The sequence below is a fragment of the Triturus cristatus genome, chromosome 10 (assembly GCF_964204655.1).
Source record: "Triturus cristatus chromosome 10, aTriCri1.1, whole genome shotgun sequence".
NCBI classification, from domain to species: Eukaryota; Metazoa; Chordata; class Amphibia; order Caudata; family Salamandridae; genus Triturus; species Triturus cristatus.
The window spans coordinates 1,135,891,186-1,135,911,256 of NC_140593.1; the positions used below are offsets into that span (position 1 = coordinate 1,135,891,186).

General features: G+C 43.7%; 1 protein-coding gene across 2 annotated transcripts in view; it reads right to left on the minus strand.

Annotated features, from left to right (window-relative positions):
• The window catches only part of ZDHHC4 (zDHHC palmitoyltransferase 4), a 34,457-nt gene extending 15,803 nt beyond the window's left edge, over positions 1-18,654 (minus strand). The window contains exons 1-4 of one of the 2 annotated variants that reach the window (XM_085629439.1): positions 18,387-18,654; positions 6,798-6,928; positions 3,541-3,614; positions 1,557-1,735 (exon numbers count right to left, since the gene is read on the minus strand). In XM_085629439.1, the coding sequence (XP_085485565.1) occupies positions 1,557-1,735; positions 3,541-3,614; positions 6,798-6,920 (376 nt within the window). In that variant the 5' untranslated portion in view covers positions 6,921-6,928; positions 18,387-18,654. The remainder of the gene's footprint in view (positions 1-1,556; positions 1,736-3,540; positions 3,615-6,797; positions 6,929-18,386) is intronic. The other variant, XM_085629440.1, reaches the window with a different exon arrangement.
• Positions 18,655-20,071: the final 1,417 nt, after the last annotated feature.

The window sequence follows — 20,071 nt, forward strand, 5'->3', positions numbered from 1 at the left end:
CTCGCCTACATAAGAGTCCCCTTCAACACACTCTTCAGTCACAATGGTCTCAAGTGGAAGGGCATCGAGAAGATCTAGTGTTGACAGGGCCAGCCACCCATCACTCTCTGCAGTGGTGGAACAGCAACTATCTGTTGCAGGGTCTGCCCCTTCAAAGCCCCAATTCTTCAGTTTACGACAGATGCATCCCTTCCAGGGTGGGGAGCACGTATGCAAAGCCTCACAGTACATGGTCGATGGTCAAAATATCAAAAACAATTTCACATCAATCATCTGGAGCTTCTAGCAATTTAACTAGCTCTGAAATCTTTTCGCAGTTGTTTTCACAAGATAGTACTAATACGTACAGACAACCTGACTGCAATGCACTATGTTGAAAAACAGCATCACAGCTATGCCTCCTAGGGTGGATAACGACTTGCAGATATGCTCAGCAGAACTCACCTACAAGTGCACGAGTGGGAAAACAATATACCACTCCTACTTCAAACAGTGGGGAGCCCCACAGATATACCAATTTGCCACTCACCACAACGCCAAAGCTTTGCCTCCAGGTTTCCTCACCAACCTCCAGAGGCAATGTCCTATGGATTAACTGTTCAGGGATATGAAAACAAGTTACTTACCTGTAACTACAGTTATCCAGTATTGGTATCTTTCATAGATTCACATGCCTGAATCATTCCCCGTCGCTGAGGCGGGAGTCCCCGGTAAATAAAAAAGTAGTGCCAAAATGTTAGTAGTAGTAGTAGGCCCAAAGAAAAGGCCTAAAGCCTGTATCTTAGTAGGCTATCTACCTCATTATGCAAAAGAATTTGGTAACTACCAATCAGACACCAGCACCCTTCTAGAACCCTCTCAGCAGATTTTCGTAGCACAAGTGGGAAGTAAACGTCCCAAAATATATAGAACTGACTCTACGGGGAGGAGGGTGGGTGGAATAACCCACATATATTTACAAAACACTATTGTGTTGATGTCTTATATCTAATTAACAAGCTAGAGTGGGGCAAGCTGTTTTAAGAGCTCTCTTTCGAACATCTACATCAACCAATCTCTAGTCACCGCTTAGGGGAGCATTGCTGTACATTCGATGCTAAGCATATGTATCTACGGCAAACACATGCTAAGAATGGAATATTACCCTGTAAGCATCTATTTGTAGCATGTATTGCCGTGGATTCATATGCACCCACCCTCCGTCACAGAAGCTGTTGGTTGAAGTATATTCTTATCTAACATTATTTACTGTACTTAATTTTACTCACATGTTTATCTTTTCTATCACTATATTGCTCCTTTCCTAAAGCTCGCCCGATGAGCCAAAAACAATCTAACGAAGGAGCAGAGGAACATGTGCATTACACCATGGAGGAGGAGTCAAAATACCTCGTGACTCAGAGATCTTTGAAGAAAATCAACTTCTTTCAAGAAAATCCGAGCACAACACTAGATGGCAGGATATGCTAAGCATATGAATCTACAGCATAACATGCTATGAATAGATGCTTACAGGGTAAGTAACATATTCCTTCCTTCACGACGTCTTAGCTTACCAGGGTCAGTCGTGCAGCAGAGCCAGAAGAAGCCCATGTTGACAGAACCCAGCAAGTAGGGCAGGAGGAGATGGTACCTGCTGAACTCCAGCTCATAGCAGTAGCCATAGATCTCCAGGGTGTATTCGCTGTACACCGCAGCTTCCAAAACGACATGCAGGGCAAGAAAAACCCAGCTTCTGCAGAGCAAGAGAGAGACGTCAAGAGTGAGCTTAACAAGCAGTGTCAACGCCAACAGACAGAACTGGCATTTTGAGTCCTGAATAAAACATAGTAAAAAGCCTGATGTGTCTCTGATAAACTGTGGCTATACTGCTGCTAATTAATTAGTAGTGTCTCTCTCAGTAGCAGACACAGGGTAATTCAGTTTAGGTTCATACAGCGGTATCACTTATAGACCTGCCAGTTTACAGAAATATGGGCGGACTGCTGATGTCAGATGTACAAGATGCAATAGAGATGGGTGGACCTCAGGCACCTGGCCTGGTGGTGTCCAGGTATACAAACTTACTGGCAGAACATTTGCAATGAACTAGGCAGAATGAGGTGTCAGACTAGAGAAGTGCCCGATGCGCGTACTGTTGGGGTATGGTAAGGATGTTCCTGTTGCTATGAGGAAATGCACAGCTCTGGGGCTCCTATTAGCGCATGGATGTCCGGTGATGAGGTGGGGAAGGGACACCCTTTGTTTCACACGTGCATGGACTCAATATATTATCTATTGTAGTAAAGCTGCAGACTGATCTAATACACTCGTACCTTCTAAAGCTAGACCTAAAGACATTTGGTCAAACCTTCAGGAATATCTGCTGTTGAGATCACAAGAGATATCAGGGGCATTGGTGCAGACTATCACGATGACAAATCGGTCATCAAGTGTCTTTTTCTTGTCTTTTTTGCCGATTTTATTGAAGCACTAGACAATAGACTGAGTTGGGTTGAGGCACTTGAAAAGCAGGGGGTGAAGCAAAGAAAAACAATGAAGTTCACTGGTAAAGCTTTACACTAAGATAGCAACAGAAGTACAATGATTTTTGTTGCAATGGGTAAAATGGCATTTTATGCACCCCTGATTGTCTCAGCCCCATATGAGGGTGACATTGTTAATTTGCAGGGGCAGTCTGTGTGAGCCCTGAATAGCCACTTCGATGAGCCTTGCCCTAGCATCCAGTTTCGAAAGGACAGAGTGATGCATTTTAGAATTAAAGTGTACTGGCAGAACTGTGTCGAGATTGCACTATCAAGGTACAAGTTGTAACACCGGTTAATGTTGAGATGCATTAGAATAGCTGTGTGTTGGGCTAAGTACCATGATATTAGGAGAGCCTCTACTGTCTCTGGGTGCTATTCAAGCATGAATTAAGGCGCACTGGCAGAGCTGAGAGCAAGTTTCAGTAATTAAATGCTACATGTGATGCAGATCAGGGTCGAGGTATCTTAGCAGGGCTGTGCATGGACATTGCTATAACCGGGACAACAGACTGTAATGCAGTTCACAAATGAGGTGAGCTGGCACATCTGTGTGGGGCCATTGCAGAGGCTCATTCGCAAGGTATTTTCTGCATGTAGTTGTGTCTTACTCCTATCTTAGGTGTGCATTATGGAATTATTCCTGATTTTCTGGGAGTGATACATGTTTACCTATGGGAGAAAGCTTTGTGAATCAATCTCTGATTCTAAGCACTTTACCTGTACCTTTCCCCTCTTTGAATCCCAAAGGTTGTTTTTTTCTGTGAGTAAGCGTGTCTTCTGTAAATACATGAGTAAATCATACCTAAGGCTGGAGTAAGGCACAACTAACTACGCACAGACAAAGCTTTGTAAAGCAGGCCTTAAACGAGGACAATGGCCATGTTGTATATCTGCACAAAGCCAGCTCGGGGATCTTGCTGGGGGTGCCAAGCCTCCTTGGTGGGAAGCGAGAGAGGTTGTTGGTTCATGGGTTGTACGATAGTCCGGTTGTGCACTTGCACGGCTTACCTACCGAGCATAGAACAATCTGTGCACCTCGCGCTTTACAACCCTCTGCAGCCACTCAGGGACCACGCAGGAACACACCTGTGAACAGAATGAAAACACGTTTGTATGTACTTGTTAAGTATCTCATTCAGGTATGCTTTACACAGGATGTGTATGTAATCCAATGGCAGCTACAAAAGGCATAAATGGTAAGCATGGACACCAGAGCTACCTGATCGAGCGAGTGGCTATTAAATCTGCCTATTGCGGCGGTGAGGGATCAACAAGCCCTGCCTCGCTGCCACTCTTTTCCTCAGTTCTAATAAGGATCCTTTCCCAATACTACTCAGCCATCTTGTCTGTGTTCTTCCTCCCACCATTTCATTAGTATGTGTGACCGCAATCAATGGTGGAACAAGCGCCCTCTTGACTTGCGTCAAACAATGGCTGAAACTGGTTCTAAGAAAAATCTTAAGACCTGGCTTTTCTCTCAGTAATCACTATCTGTAGCTGCTTTCTTTTCACAGACCTTATAGCGCCTGGATACTCTTGAGTGGGCGTGCGGTTTATAAATTCTTTCACAATCACTCTCGCCAGCATGGGCTGAAGTGCCCTTCAGACCTGCATGAAGCATGGTGGGACGATGTCCTTATGCCTAACCTGTAGAGGTCTGTCATGATGTAGAGGCCACAGTCAGAGTGTGAGCAAAACATAACAGACCGGAAGTGCAAGGTAGTCCTCTACCATCTGACCCCTTACTTCTCACACACACCTACCTACACACCCCAGGTGAACACACTGCATCCCCAGCCCTCAAACGTTCCAAGTAGCATGCGGGTGGTCCCCTTGTGTCGAAATACTGCGCCGACTTGAGATTTAGGGCAAGGCCAGGTGCGCCTACTGTGCTCTGAAGTCCTTTATTTGGAAAAGACGCCACAGTAAATTCAATAACTACATTTCCCAGAAGGCTAGGAAAAGAAATAAACAATTAAAACACTTAGAAATCAACCAATACGAACCTCCTTGTAGTACTAAGTCACTCAAATGTAGCCAGCAATTTCTTTTTTCTTGCATCTCGCAGTCAAATTAAATCCTATGCTTTCGTTTCCTATATATTTGTTTAAATTATGTTTCATTAACTAAGGTGGTTACTTTAGTAAGGTTTTGCGTGGCGCAAAGCAACGCAAAAGATTGTTGATTCACTATTAAAAAGGTTTGGAGGTGCAACACAAAATGGTGTAGCGTAGTGCCAGTGTCAGTGCCCCTTGTAGTATATCTAGCCTAGAGGTTTTCTTTGTTCATATTTCAGAAGTTAGTTCTTGGGTGAGCTGTTCAGCATGCATCATTTCTCCTGGTGGCTCTCCCGGCTTCGGAGCTTGTGACAGTCCTGACCGGATCTGCAGTGCTCTGGCATGGTGCCAAGCATGGGTGCATGCATTCAGCCTTTAACTGCTGGAAGCAACATCCCCTTGGGCACACCCAGGCTTCTAGAAGATTGTATCAGTTGTCAATACTACAATCACAGCATAAAAGTTCCACGTCTCTGAAAGTGTGTTGTTGTGGACAGCAGAAGGCGTGGTACCGCCATGAGTGTGTCTACGGATTGTGGCAGAGCGTTGAGATGAAGCTACATGTAACTGGTGGGAGTGGAGTGCGGGTTGTGAGGTAGGTTGTTGACCGCTGCAGAATCATTGGAGTTTGGGGGAGGTCAAGAATGGCAAGTGGCAAAGATGTTTGGGTGGGGTTGCAGTTGCTTAGGTGATGGGTTGAGTGTTGCACACTAGGGCCGAGGGTAGTCTCGGATAAGAGTTGAACAGGAGTGTGGAGGGCTGGTGCAGCTCCTGGAGGAAGGAGTTTGTGTTTACGGGTAATGGGGTTATTGGGCAGCCCAGGAGATGCCACCAGCTGGAAAGATCTAGAGATGGTAGTTGATGCTTCCTGCTCACCAACTTGCATCCTCCCAACAGAAGCCATTCCTGCCTTGGTGGCCCACACATTGCTATAGCAACGCCTGGTCCATCCACAGGACCAACACGACACCCCATGAACCAACCTCTCCTGCGCCTCCTCTCTCGGAGGCCACCAATCATCGCAGTCCAGACTGTGTCTGTTCAGGTGCACAGCGCGAGACTGTTCATGGCAACTTGGGAGCACGAGGCACACTTCAGAAGCACGCGACGAAGTGATCTTTCACGCCTCTCTCGCGCGGCACCCTAATTATATGAAGCACTTTTTTTGTTGCCAGAACATCAAAGCCATGAAAATTCAATAGGAAGAGGACAGAGACAATAATTACTCCCGGCTGTGGCGGCCGCATCTGAGCTACTCGAGGGGATGCCCCTTTGCTTCCACGGCGCGCAGATGTTTATTCCGCAGTTTCCCTCGTCTTCTCTGCGGTGTGGTGGTCGTACAGTGATCCTGAGACACCAGGCCGGACAGTGCAGTGAGGGACAGGAAGCCGCGGTGCAGAGGCGCACGGGCCTCTATCGCCATCTGGTGGTCAGCATGAAGAGGAGTGTGGGCTGGACCCTCACCTGTCAGAACGCAAGAGACGGCTCGGGTGCAGGTAAGGGTCGCATGAACTCTTGGTCAGTGGTTTCAGGAGCACATTGCCACGAGAAGCGGCCTCTGCGCCTGTATCAGATTTCCTAAACTTCCGGCGAACGGACAGGAAGGCGTAGATGAAGTCTCCCATAGGGTAAATATGAATGGGAAAAGTGTTTTGCAACTCAAACTCCTGTGGGCTGTTCTACTTGGCAAGGGGGCATGACTTCTAGCCCCTATGGGTATTTGTATCTAGTTTATGCCAAATAACTGGATCCCCGCCAAGATAAAAGTGTCACTCCCTACTACACAAACCCCCAGATGATGGTGCGGTAACCTAGGGGTCCGAGAGCATGACTTATTCACGAGGTGTCGGCCACCCCCGAATTCAGCTAGATGGTCCATTTGGCCTGGTGCAGCCTTAGGGGGCACGGGCATCAGATTTAGACACTTTGGCACTTGAATTGCTAGTATTTTCTCCAGGGCACATAAAAGGCATGCTAAAACTAATTTAGCAGAAGCCGTATGATCACAAAAGTTTGAATAACTGATGAATTAGATAACTGCTTGCAAGGAGGTGCATCCTGGACAGGGAATGTTATAGGCTTACTTGGTAACACAGGTGATAGTAAGAGGTGTGCTTTTATAGTGCGCCTCACACACGTACTTTACAGACACATCAAGGGCAACGTTATACAATGAGACATCAGGGGACCAGTGTAAGGAACGGGGCATTACCTGAGCAGCTCCCCCTAGTATTCGTCCCGGGAAATTCCGATTTCTCCCTGCCCCCAGGCAGAGCAGAACCACACTGGCCAGAACAAAAACCAAATAAAGGACGAAAAGGCTGAAAAAGTCCATCTCCGGTCCTGAAACGAGAACGGAGAAGAGGGATTAATTTAGCTCAGCAGATGGAGTGTCAGTTCATGGCAAGCATTTCACCCTTCCTGCCAGGCCTGCACCAACCCCTGCCAGGCTCAAGTAATTCCGACTGGTACTTTACCAAAGGTAACCACACCGAGTAGTGGAAGGAAAGTGATTATATGTAACATGTTTGCTTAAATGAACAATGATTGGTTTCAATTCCCTGGTTTGTTCAAAAACATGTTTGTTGAGGTCTACTTGGCATCCTTTATATTGCAAAATACTTACACAAGAACTGTCACAGTGGACGCATGCACTATAATAATGTTACAGGAACAGCTCATGGACATGGGTCACTCAAGAAAGATTCAAGCCAAACAGAATTGACCCCCTAATAAGCCCTCCACTACTGTAGCATTTTAATGAGGGCAACCTCATTGTCGTATTAGATGCGACTGGTAGTCATGCTGGTGCGTAGGGTTTTAGCTGCTGTACTGCACCACCATTTTTCTGGGACCATTGTGGATTTACCAAGCAAACGCCACTCATTCATTTTGGCCGGTCTACAACTGTGCACTCCTTATCCACTTTTCTGACAAACGGAAGAAAATCATAAGTCTAGAGCTCTGGTGACATCAAGATGAATGGTAGTTATTTAATCTGTGGAGCTATATGGCCAACCCTCAAGAAACCAGTGAAGCCACCCCCCCCCTCCCTTTACCCCATAGCAAAAGTGAAATAAAGACAAGAGGGGTAAGAATGGACTGTCAAAACACATGGGAAAATACATTGAAAGAATGCAGGTGATAAAAGAGAATGGTGGAAAAAAGAAAATATCAAACAGCATGCCAGATGAAAAGAATTGGAAGAGAAAACGAAGTTAAAAAGACAGAAGCACTGGCAAAGCCGATAGGTTTTGCATATGCAAGAGCTATTGGCTTTGCCAATCTGTTTTAGTCATGTTCTAGCGTGAATGGAGTGTCAAAGAATGGAGTAGAGTGTCATGGAGGTAGTAGAGTGAAGTAGGATGGAGGGCCATAGCGTGGAGTAGATTGTCATACAGTGGGGGTGACTTAAAGAGGAGTAGAGTGCTGTACAGTGGAGTGGCATAGAGTGGAGCAGAGTATCGTGGAGGGGTGTAGAGTATCATAGGGTGGGGTACAGTGTTGTGGAGTAGAGCGTCGTAGAGTAGCATGACGTAGAGTGTATTAGATTGTCGTGGAGTGGCATTGAATGAAGTAGAGTGTCGTGTAGTAGAGTGGAATGACATTCAGTGGAGTAGTGTGATAAGAGTGTAGTGGTATAAAGTGGAGTAGTGTTGTAGAGCAGAGCGGCATAGAATGGAGTAGTGGAGTGGTGTAAAAGGAGTTGCATAAAGCATCATAGAGTGGAGTAAACAGAGTGGAGAAGCAGAGGACATAAGAGTAGAATAGAGTGGACTGGTTTGTCGTAAGGTACAGTGGAGTGGCATGTCATGGAGCAGCGTGTTGTGGAGTGGCAGAGTGGAGTAGAGTGTTGTACAATGGAGTGGTGCGGATTGGCATAGTGTGGAGTATGCATGGTGTGGTATTGCACTGCAATTACAGGCAACACATTTTCAATTGAAACGACCAATACAATTGCACAGCAATACAGTTTTACTGATAAAACTACACAACTCACATACGATAATCTTTGGGAATGGCATCACCTTGGTGTACTGATTTGTTTTGATCATATTAAAATATTCGTTTCCACCACACTTCAGAATGACAAAAAGTGCTTCATTTGTGCTTTCCTAATTCTGAAATATTTTGAAATATCTGCTCAGTTCATTTACAGACATCTAAATGTTGTTGTGTGCTAGACAAAAGGCTTTCCTTTCACAACCCCAGAAGATTATCACATAAATCCTCTTAGTTTGAAGTCGAAAAGTAAACACCAAACTACCTCGGAAGTTAGAGCCTTACATTTGACCTCTGGCTTTGAATGCACAGCAAATGTGACAAGATAAAAACAAAATGTAAAAGCTTGTTTACAGAACGTGAGCACTCGTGGAAGAATACAAGGAGTCAAGTACACAGGCTATATGCTCTACGCCATGGACTAACTCAAGCAGGACAGCCTAAATCGAATACAGCCTCCAAATAGAAAGCAAGCAACTATGAGTTACAAATCACAAAGCCAATGGTAAGCAATGGGCAGAATAAATTCCAGTAAAGCTTTCAGAATGTCCCAAAGAAGTCTTTAGCAAAATAGACAGCTGTGCTGTCTGGTAGGCTTCGGCCTAAAAAATGGAGATAAAGAAAAATCTAAGAAAGATGGTGAAGGAAAGATACAGAAGAAAGCAAGGAAGAAAGAAGAAAAAAGGGTGCAGAAAAAAAGAAAGCATAGAAGGGAATGAACGAAAGCATAGAAGGGAATGAACAGGGGGTGAAAGTTTAGAAAACGGATCCACGAACTACAAAGAAAACTTGGGAAGATCTTAAAACAAGCATTTGCAATGCAATAGGTCTCGCATTTACGCGTTTGAGCTATTGACCTTGCAAATAACAATGCATTTTATTTTTGTTTTCGTTTTAAAACCATAAATAAAAGCATTGTCATTTACAATGCCAATAGCTTAAACTCGCGTAACTGCGAGACCTATTGCATTGCAAATGCTTGTTCGAGAATGGGAAAAGTCCCTGCATAGGCCGTCTTAAAAGAAACTGCGAGAACGCCTCCAGTAGTCCACGAAAACGAAACTTAATTGATTGACATATATGACGTGAAGCAAAAAGCCAAATATCAGTTTGCACTACGTTGCTATTTTAATGGCGTCAAGGCAGGATTTACGACGTACTAGGCTACTAACAAGAATGTGGAGTCATTCTACTCACAAGAAATTTGTCGAAATAAAGAAGCGCGTGTTCCTTTTGAAATAAACAATTAAGACGCCGAAATCAGCCAGCAGATGTCACTGCAGCATTAAAACAGAAATGGGAAAACGCAGTATTTTGCAGGTGGAACGAGGAACAGTGAGAGATAGTGCGAAAAGAGGTGGATAGAGATTCACATAAGAGGGTATCTAGGGATGTGGAGGAAAAGTAAATTGAACAAGCATTGGCATAGCCAATAGGTCTCGCCTTTGGGACCTTATAAGTGTTTAGCCATGCAACAGTTGCATAACTAAACACTTATAAGGTCCCAAAAGCGAGACCTATTGGCTATGCCAATGCTTGTTTTAACTGCTGCAATCTATTGAAGCCTCACGGAGAACATCAAAGCGGCCGTGAAAGTAATCGCGGTAAAAGCGGCGCGCGCGCACATGCACTGTAGCTCTAGGTTGGCCTGGTAGCACTTTTTGGAGCCATCGCAAAATGTCTCGGCAGACCAGTGCATGCGCTGGGTCAGGCGAGACCTAAAAATGGAAGAGGTTGAGTGGGAGAACAGCTGAGATGAAAGGGAGACCTCTAGGTCCAAGGTGAAGAGACGCTAGCGGAGAGCATTCTAGACATTGTGTGGTCCATAGCATATGATGGTCTCCCTTGGCATAATGTCAGCCTCATGGGCATTATTCTGGCTATACTCCACATAGAGGTGGCCATCACTGGGCTATGACTGGCAAAGTTGCATAAGGTACGCATCCTTGATATGTGGTGGTTACCATTTATATTTGATTGGACTTCTATGCTCCGTGATTGCTATACAAGGGAAGAAGATGTGATGCATTCATGCATCTAAATCCTTGATGAAAATAATTAGGAGGCATGTAGGAACCCAACACACGCTTTAAATACAAAGCTGGTATTTTTGTGACAAATGTATTTATTAAAAAAATGCAAACTTTTGTTCAGGGTATATTAAATTGTTTAATCAAAATGAAAAGCTAGCAATTGTGAACAAAATGTGTGTTTTTTTTGCCAGTATCAAAATGATATTGTTGCATTTGCATAATATATTTAAATATTCTATATCTGAGTTGTTAAATTCATGCTGAGCCGGGGACATATTCCGCTGGTTTTATTTCCTTGGTGCTAGAAGATGCATCTCCCCAGGGCTGATATTTCATTACTCGAGAGAGGCATTTCATCATTCAGATGGATAATCTTTTTATGACACTATCACCAGTACTGTTGTCCAAGGACTTATGCCAATGGACACATTTACTGCCTCAACTCATAACATCTCGGTACCCTGACTGGCAGCTCTGTATCGAACCCTGTAACGTTGGTCTAATCTGGGGGCACAGCTGTGAACATGGCCTCTCCATATTTTTACACAATATTTTATTATCTGAACTGCCTACAATACTTTTGTCTTTTTCGCCAAATTTTACTGAAATGGTCTACAAAATGGTCCATTTTGCTTCCATTTTTTTGGGGGGGGGGAGGGGTAAATCCCTCCCAATAAACCTGGGTAGCTTCAGAGTCATCTAGTATACAATGACAGCACTGGAACATTTCATTAGCGACATCCCAACAACTATCTGTATAATCTAAAATACTTGAAAATTGTGCTGTAAAATTCACTATGTCGACTCATGTTTTCCAAGTTTTCTTTGGCGGTTATCCTCAATAGGCAGCCTTTGATGTTTGGGTTATTTTATTTGCGTTGCATCAGAACATTGTAAAATGCTTTAACTTTGTGGCCAACTTCAATGAAAATTGTGCAGCAAAATGCACAAATGTGTTCTATGTTCAAAATGTTCACACAGACTAAGCCCTCTGAATCCTATCACGGAGGGTAGAACCAGAGTATCGGTTAGGATTTAGTGTATTTTATTTTTTGGGCTAATCCCTTCTATTCCCTCCAAAGATGTGCTAAAGTGAATTAAAAGTAAAATCTGATGCATGTAAGAAGGCAGAAAATAATGGCTCGCTGTTCTTTGCCATGCCCCTCAGCAGTACCCTGCTGGTTCCTCGGAAGCATCGAATGGGCTCACGCCAAGCCATAGTAAACTGCAATGTCCCAGGGATGGGCACCCCGGACATTGCAGGTGCCATCCCTAGGGGGAGGCGGTCCCCAGGGCCATCATTGGCTCCAGGAGGGAGGCCAGGCACCCCCTCCTGTGTTTAATTTAGCCTTGGGGAGGTGGCAGTCCCTGGGGTTGGGTGGGGGATCCGTGTGCCCCCCCCCCCCCATTATTGAAAGTTAAAGCCCTGGAAAGGTAGGGGTCTGCAGGGGGGGGGGGGGGGGCACATGCCACCTCGCATTTATTTTGAATAAAGCCCTGTGGAGGTGGTGGGGTCCGCACCCCCCCCCCCCCATTATTGAAAGTTAAAGCCCCTGGGTAGTAGCATTTCTGGGGCTGCAAGGGTTTTAAGTTTCAAGCCCTGGGGAGGTTGCAGTCCCCAGGGCTGCGTGGGAGGCCATATGCGCCTCCCCCGCATCAGTTTACTTGTTTGCCCCAAGCAGTTGGGGGTCCCCGGGGCAAGGGGGGTGCCGCATGGGCACCCCCACATGATTATAAAACATGCCCCAGAATTTAATCCACCCGGGAGCTTAATGAAAAAAAGCATGGGGCCCGAGCATCTTTTTTTTTGCTGTGGATTCAGAGATCCACCTACGAATCTGCAGCAACATTTTTAAAAAATGCTTTAAAACCCCATATCTGGGAGATCAGGGTATTCCTAACCTACCCTTCTTTATTTTTTATTTTTTTTGTGGGACGTGGCTCAGAGCCAAGTCCCAAGATGGCTGCCAACACTTCCTGGTTGAAGTGTTGGCAGCCAATCAGATTTTAGTAGGATCCGTGAGTGCACTGCAAGGACATGCGTCCCCAGATATCTATATTTTTTCAAAAAACTACTGAACGGATTGACACCAAATCACAAAGAGCATACTTTTTGGACCCACGTCTAGCTTGCTGCCCAATATGGTGTAAATCCGTTTAGTGGTTTGGGCTGTAAGTTACGTTCAAAAAATGAAACATACCCATAGATAAAACATGGGAAAATGCATTTTGGGGGAATCCCCTATTTTCTCCGCCCGCTTAACGGATCACCCCGAAACTTTCAACACAGCAGTTGAGCCAACACATACATAAATCTATATATATATATCCAAACAAAAGTTGCCTTTTTGTGAAGGAGCCCACACAGGTAAGTTTGATTCGCCATACATTTATTGAAAGAACAGCAATGTCCATGCAGTCTCAAAGGCCTCGCCTTCATGAAAGTTTAGCCGACGCGTTTCGTGCAAGTAAGCACTTATTCATGGGCTGTGAGTCGCTTTCAGCAGGAGTCATCCGTTTAACTGCGGCACTAAATATGTACAAGTCTCCCGCCCCAGTGGACGTGGCCACCCTTGTGGCCTGCTGGTACTTGCAGTGCTTCGCTTTTTCCTTCAGTGAGTCGCCTGACTCTTGCTAAAAATAAAGCTAAGAATTGATCCCAACTGGGTCGCGGGGCACAGTCGGACCGCTGGTAATGCTGAATAACATCTTTCAATGGCAAACCCATCCTTCGTGCTACAGCGTCGGTTGGCGTGTTGCAGGGCTGCACATGTGCAGTGGGACGAGAGTATGCACTACGTTGTCCAGAAGGCCACGGGTTTGGCTACGCCCACTGGGGCGGGACTTTTGTTCATCTATAAGTGGTGCAAAGAAATGGAATGGCTGTGCGAGTTTTTACAGAGCCTTTGAATAAGTGTTCAGACACGAAATGCGTCAGGCGCTGAATGGATTCACTGCTTGCTGTGCGGTATTGCTCTCCCTGAACCTGCAATAAAAAGAACTTTGGCAGATACTCACCTGTCGTGTGGCAACTCCTTCACAGGCAACCTTTGGTTTGGATGTTTGGCGGCCTGCCTGAGCCACGGAGAAGCCCCGGTGTTGCTTGCAACACTCCAGCAGTGATGTCAACTGCCGCCACTGCTTATGGGACAAGTAGCCAGTTTGTTGCAGAAACCACGTTTTTGAGATGATTCTTTCCGCGCATCATTAACCCACTGGGGTAAAATATATTTTTTAGATTGGGACACAGCAATGTCAGCTCACTGGAGCGAGAGTATGCACTACGTTGTCCAGAAGGCCACGGGGTTGGCTACGCCCACTGGGGCGGGACTTTTGTTCATCTTTAAGTGGTGCAAAGAAATGATACGGCTGTGCGAGTTTCTACAGAGCCTTTGAAAAAGTGTTGAATGGATTCACTGCTTGCTGTGCTGTATTGCTCTCCCTGAACCTGCAATAAAAAGAACTTTGGCAGATACTCACCTGTCGTGAGGCAACTTCTGCACAGGCAACCTTTGGTTTGGATATATATATATATATATATATATATATATATATATATATATATATATATATATATATACACACATACACACACAGTTGTATGACGTTACAACGCATGCTTTTACCCCGCATGCTATTACAATGCAATTTTTTACTCCGCCTTACTGTCGGGGGTGCGCTGGAGTTTGGAATAGTATAATTTACTATTCCAACTCGTCTGTGCAACAGTAGGGAAGGTGTTGAAGTTAAATCCAACACCTTATACCCCCTACAGCAAGTCATTTTTGTTGTAATGGCATGTGAGGTAAAAGCATGAGTTGTAATGCATTCGTTGTAACGGTTGTTTCCACACACACACACACACACACACACACACACACACACACACACACACACACACACACACACGTTTTACACTTTTTCACACTAGCAATCCTCACTGGGTAGTTATGATGCAGCTGTACTTTCCATTAAAAATGCATTTTGCGATTTGCATATAACTTTGGACCCTCGGACAGATGTGCACTAAATTTGGCAATTGGTTGGCGAAGTCAGTTAAGGTCGTCATGAGAAAAAAACGTTAAAGGGGGAAAAATATATGTTTCCCATTGGAAATGTTGCTCTCGCTTACAGGGGAGGTGGGGAAAATGGAACTATACTTGTCATGAAAGTAAAACTTCACTCAGAAAACAGATTTTGTTGGTTTTGTTTAAATTCGTTGAGTAGCTTTAGTAATATGTGCATTTAAAAAAGTTGCAGAGCAGACTTTAAAATGGTTAACATTTTGTATATCTTGGCCATTTTAATTAAGGGATCGAAATCCATAAATATCCACAAATCCAAAATGTAAAAAGTAAAGGACACCAAACTGGATGATGAAGTCTTTTCTCAGGTCATCCCTTTCGGAGTCAAGTTATAACTGATCCGAGTGCTCTGAATGGCTGGCTGCAAGAGAACAATGTATCTTGCTCTTGCCATTTCTTGATGAGGTGCACAGTCCTGGGAAACAAAACATTCAAAGGCCATTTAAGGGACAGGGTGAGCACACCCTGACCCCAAGCCATGGCGAGGGAACCTCTCATAGTCCCCCACAATATAGCTTGGGGTGAGAATGTGCTTAAATTATGTTAAAAGTTGCAGGTCTGCAGATCCTTTTCGGGACTTCTGGTACCCTGACACCACAAATGGCACCTGTGATCCACTTTACCTTTCAGAGAACCGCAGAAGCCATGTGCCATTGTAGGTGTCAAGGTACTGTGAATCCTGAAAAAGATCCACAGTTTAGACAAGCTTCAAACCCGGGTGCCGCAAACCCACAGCAATGTTCACCAACCCATGTCTCACCATTCAGAGGTTTGCAGGCATGGCTTCAGAACTGCGGACGTCAGGAAGGAGAGGCATGAGTCAGAGAAAATTGCCCATGGCTCTAGGTACTCGGGCATGAAGCTTGCCCTGGGTTTGTGTGTGCGCGAAATAAAAATGTAAATAAAAACAAGGCTTGGCCAATGGCCAACCCCCAACCCCCATGGGCAACAGGGATAGGCCACATGCAGCGGTTTGGACGCAGGGTCTAGCCATCGGTCAGGCCCTGCCACCAACCAAAACCTTGCACCACCAAGTCCGTCCAGCAAGGATTGGCAACTGCGTGCATCATAATAAAACAGGAAATTAACAGAAAGGAAAAAAAAGTTTCAAACGGAGTAATGGTTCAGGCTCAAACTCGCAAAACCAATGAAATTTGCAAGTTACGGTATGCAGTGCACATCATAAAAAGAGCACAAAACAACTGCTTTCAAAACGGCACAGAAAAAAAAGACTGACTAATAATAGCAAAGCCTTGTAGGTAGTGTAAATTATGGCGTGTGCTGTATACCGCAAATAGTGAATTTCTGTGGTTTTGGACATTTCAATCAGAACCATAATTCGGTTTCTAACTTTTTTTTTTTAAATAAATTAATATATCACAGTCCTGAAAAAATTAAAGTGGTACATAAGAGACAGAGTGAGTGCACTCTGATCACCAGGCCATGCTGGAGGCATGGGTATTCAAAAGGGCCCAGTCCCAGATCTCGGATGTGCATGGCTAATGACCATTCACAGCCAAGGGGTTGGCCACCAGCAGTGTGGGTGGATGCAGGACCAGGTTTCTGGCTATCTCTCCAGTGTGCATGGCCGTCTTATGGATGACGGTGCAGAGGCTGGCTGAAAGCCTAGCCTACGGTCAACTCTCAACTACGAAGTTTAAGGTTTGGGAGCTAGTGGAACTTTTATTAAATTTTACTAGTTTTCTCTAAGTTGGAGTGAGATTTTTATTTTGTTATGTTTTTACTTTAACTGTTTTGATACTGCCAAATGCTTTGCCCATTTTCTTTAAGCTAACCCTGTATGTCCTCTACCATAGCTACCAGAGATTAAGCTTTGGTTTAAATTACTGACACCTTTGTGTGGACCAAATAGGTTAGTGATTTTATTTCTTTATGTGTAAAAAAAAAATGTTTTAAAAAATAAGAAAATGTAAAAAAAATATACAAAAGGTTAAATTGACATAGTTAGGTGGTGAAATGAAATAAGTACTGGTGATTAAAAACCACAAAAAAAACACAGAAATTTGTAGGTTATAATTTAGTGAAATACAACTTGCGCCCGGTCATGCACTGCTTGTGACCTTACATATTACATCACTCATGGCATGTTACACTACTGATATCATTGCTGACATCTCAAAATACATAAGGGATGATATCACTAATGACCTCATCCAATGATTGTGTCAGTGTACCACATGCTTTGTGGGCTAGGAGCACTTCATCAAGTTAAAAATGAAATCAAGCCTTTAAAAATGATTGACAGATAATTAACATTAGTTTTGCTACTGTGCAATTGTGATTACATAGATCAACTCACCCACATTTAATAGGTGTCACCCTCTTTTGACTTGTATCCTCTTGCCTAGGAAAATAAATGCCTCTATGTTTTTTTAATAGGATCACATACTTTTTAAAGCTTGGCTACCAACGAAAAAATTGTTAATTCTGCTTATTTGGAACACCCACCAAACCAAGTCATAAGACTCTCAATTTATAATCGAAATGTTGACATGCATGCATTACTCAATGATAAAACACCTTTGGCAAGGCACAACCCTCTATGGTTTATAAAATACATTTCATACTTTGCTGACATGAGGAGAATAGCATACATATTTACAGCAATGCTTAAAATCCCACTGCAAGTTAAAACATGCATAAGGTGATACCCCAGATTGTATGTTCTTGAACATTTTGCAGTTACTCAAAAACTTCAGGGAGATTCACATCCACACAAGAACACCTTTAAAACCCTCACTTAACATACAATTTGTCTGTAGCTCTGTATGACAACTTTTTCACTAGGCCTTGTGGCCAGACATATGCAGATGTGTAATTACATTACTGTTAACATTACAAGTAATATGACTATAGATACAGTATTCTCTGTGTGTGCATGTTGAAATTTGCATTCAAAGATATATGTCAAGTTCTATTATTGTTATAAACATTGTGAGGTAATAAGCATTGCATTTGATATGTGAGTAATGGTTAGCAGAGCTAACCAGAACTAGTGAACTTCAGAGGTTTTTTCTTTTTAATCCATAACAGTAATTGTGCTTTTTATGTGAAATTCCTTTTTTTATGTACACCAAAGTCTTATAAACATTCCTAGTGGTAACTTAACGAAATTCTAACTTTAGGTACATTAACCAAGTGAGTTTTCACCTTCCTAATTCAAAGTGAAGATATCATACGGAAATATGAGATCTCAGGGATTGGGGAGGAAGATCAACGGGGGGTATTAATCCCATATAGATAGGTTTACAAGAATCACCATGGCAGAGAGTGAACTCCCTGGTGAGAAATATCGCTCTTAGCCAGTTCCATACACAACTGCAGAAAACAAATATATGATTTAAAAAGCACTTCCAGTCGCTGCATTGCATTTCCTCAGAACAAACAGCACATCCATACCAAACATTATTTCATAGCAAGTGTGCACTACCACTCCTTAAAACAAATATCAAAGAAATTGATAATTCGCACGCAGTCGAACTAAAACCTGTCAACCCATTAACCCCCAAGGGAGGAGTACTACTGTACTGTGACCCATACAGGCAATGAATATAACCCTTTTTAGGATGGCAATTAACAATAAAGCGCCTAGATTTTGCTATTAACTTCGGAGACCCTTGCGTATTAGAACATGCACATAGACATGTTTAGAACGTGTACCTTAGAGGCTTTCTGGACGATGACCATTGGCCCGCCGTTGGAGCCCCTGCGCCAACCACTTACAGTCACCAGGAAGGAGATACACTGCTACCTTCCACGTGGCATTAGCTTTCCTAGAACCCAACAAATGTCACCTCTTGCTCCTCGCTGTAACGGAGAATCGAACTTCAGCGACTCGCCCTTTTCCCTAACTTGGTGCCTCTCTCCATGTCAAACATAGCAGTGCTGTAGACTTAAACTTCGGAGGACGGCGGCCATGTTAGAATCAGGCGGAAGCAATAGAAATCCAGAGCATTTGAACTAAAAGAAGTGACGTTCCGCCTGACTATAACATGGCGCACCCACAAGGCAGTCAAAGCTACACAGTCCAACAATCTAAATTTCGGCGGAAGACTCCAAAACGTCAAAAATTACTTTATTATACCCTCTGCGGCTTAAAAGTTCCTCGACTAGGATACAAGTTGATGGGGGTCATTACATTTCTCCGAATTTATTTTTCACACGACCTGTCCTGCAATTGCACGGATGCAATCAGTGTTAAATTCTTCGACGAGCTAGACTTTTGTGATTTGGAGCGTGTTGTCGCGGCTTCAACGAGAGAAAGGTTTAGCACTGCACAAGTTTATTTTATTTAATGCGTTTTTATATAGCGCAGACTTTACCCGAAGGTGTCGGAGCGCTTCACAATAGGAGCAGTAATGATACATAAGGAGAAAAATTACAAGTGAGCATGTTACAAAATCAAACGGTACGTTACATGAGGCAATAGTGACAATTGTGCAAGTATCAAGAGCAAACAAAATACAAGAGGTAGCAAACGATACGTTACAAAACGAAAAAGTGACGTGTGCAGGTTAAAAGAGCATACAAAGTACACGTAGAGGTAAAAAAAGAAAAATTGCAATAAATGGCAGACACTCGAAACACTAAAACAAAGGTTACGTTACATGAGGCAGTGGTGGCCGTTGTGCATGTATCAAAAGCACACAATACAAGAGGTAGCAAACAATACGTTACAAAAGGAAAAAGTGACAAGTGTGCATGTTACAAAAGCGTTCAAAATACAAGTACAAGTATAATACTGCAATAAATGGCAGACACTCAAAACACAAAAACACACTGGGAAGGCACTTCTATAGGCATGGAGAACAGAATTTCCTATAATGGAAGGACTTCCTTCAGAAAATAGAGGGCATGAATTAAATTTGGAAGTGTCTTTGGAGGAGGAGAGCTTTGAGGTCAGTTTTGAAGGCTTTGTTGGCAACCGACTTTGGCCGAGAGATCCATTGTTGCACATGGAAAATCTTTATTCCAGGGACCTACAAATTGGAAGCTGGAGTTGGAGGAGCTTAGAAGGGAGGTCAGGAAGGCGCTTCATTGGGAGCAAAGTGAACGACGCAGACAGTCCACCTATGGCGTACACGGAGGGAAACTGTCAATCACTAGTTTGTATGGATTCGTTTTACAAAGTCTGTTCCCAAACACATTTATGAGAGAATGCTATTAAAGGTATTCTAGGTCTATTGGTCACGACACCAGTCTGTGTTTTAATATAGGCACCTGTAATAAATGACTATAAAATCCGTAAGAAAAATCAGGCGATTAATGCACTCAAGTGAACTCCACACAGTTTTGAATCATCATAAAGTAGCTTAGAGGATTAACGCACCAGCTGCAGAGCAGTG